Source organism: Trachymyrmex septentrionalis, unplaced genomic scaffold, assembly GCF_001594115.1.
Source record: "Trachymyrmex septentrionalis isolate Tsep2-gDNA-1 unplaced genomic scaffold, Tsep1.0 scaffold80, whole genome shotgun sequence".
Taxonomy (NCBI): Eukaryota; Metazoa; Arthropoda; class Insecta; order Hymenoptera; family Formicidae; genus Trachymyrmex; species Trachymyrmex septentrionalis.
The window spans coordinates 1431307-1432455 of record NW_017305988.1 but is presented as its reverse complement, the minus strand read 5'-3'; the positions used below and the strand labels follow the sequence as shown (position 1 = coordinate 1432455).

Below are 1149 nucleotides of genomic sequence, written 5' to 3'. Positions count from 1 at the left end.
ATATATATATATATATATATATATATATATATATATATATATGTTATAATATATATAATATATATTACAGTAAATAACTAACCCATTGTCTTTTTAAACATCCATGGATAATTTCCAACGTTGTTAGAATAAGGCTCTCTTTGTCTGTTATACTTGGACATAATATTCTTGTTTCTTTGTCTTGTATTATTATTGTTATTATTGTTATTATTGTTATTATTGTTATAGCTGCCGCTTTGCAATTCTTGTTGTACATTAAACATGGCTTGCTGCTTTGACTTCTCTTGTTCACATTGCATTGAAATGGAAGTGGATGGTCCAGGAGTACATAAAGTATAATTATGTGATTGCACATAATTGTGTCCTTGATAATTTTGATCATATTTATTATATTTTTCTTGCTGACCTTGCTCTTCTAATTGTAAGTTGTTAAGAAATTCCTCACACTCCTTCACCGATATTTCAGATGATGAAGGATATTCTAGTCCAGAAGAGGTTTGATGTGAATTATCTGAAATCATTTGACTGTTTGGCGTGATTTGGTATGACGAAGTCATACCATTTACGTTTGTGTATGAATATGCATAATTTTGTGTCACTGTTTTTTTGCCATGTACTAGTCTATCCCTTAATAAACTGTTAGATGATGACACGTGTCCTTCAGGTCTGCTCTCTTGCTGATAATACGTCTGATATGATGGTACATTTATCGGGGAATAGTACGGATCGTTGTTTGAATTCGTAGCCATATTATCACAAATTCACATGTATAATTTAATGATTGACTGTTGTCTGTCGGTCTCGCTATCTGTATCGCGAACACATATACTTTACGCGAGACGCTACCGCGCGTTTCTTGATTATATCACATATTCTTATTTTTAGCTAACAGCTATGTACAGCTGCATTACAATTATTGCACGCCAACTAAATCGCTGGCCATAAATCTATGAAAAATCTCTAATTTTTGCACTTATAAATCCGAATGCGAGACTTCACGACTTAAAGTTCACAAAACATATATACACATATATTCACATTTCGTAAAATCGAAGCATACGGCAAGACTAGTTACGAGTCACTGCTGTGACCTATACAGATTTTCGGTTGTTCTAGGGGTGTTATTGGTATAACGGGAAGGGAGGAAAG

The 1149-nt window shown here is 33.1% G+C and overlaps 1 protein-coding gene across 1 annotated transcript in view; it reads right to left on the bottom strand.

The window, feature by feature from the left end:
* LOC108754615 (homeobox protein Hox-D4a-like) overlaps nucleotides 1–749 on the bottom strand; it is a 1458-nt gene extending 709 nt beyond the window's left edge. The window contains exon 1 of the mRNA XM_018497051.1: nucleotides 83–749. Within this exon, the coding sequence (XP_018352553.1) occupies nucleotides 83–749 (667 nt within the window). The remainder of the gene's footprint in view (nucleotides 1–82) is intronic.
* Between the last annotated feature and the right edge of the window lie 400 nt (nucleotides 750–1149).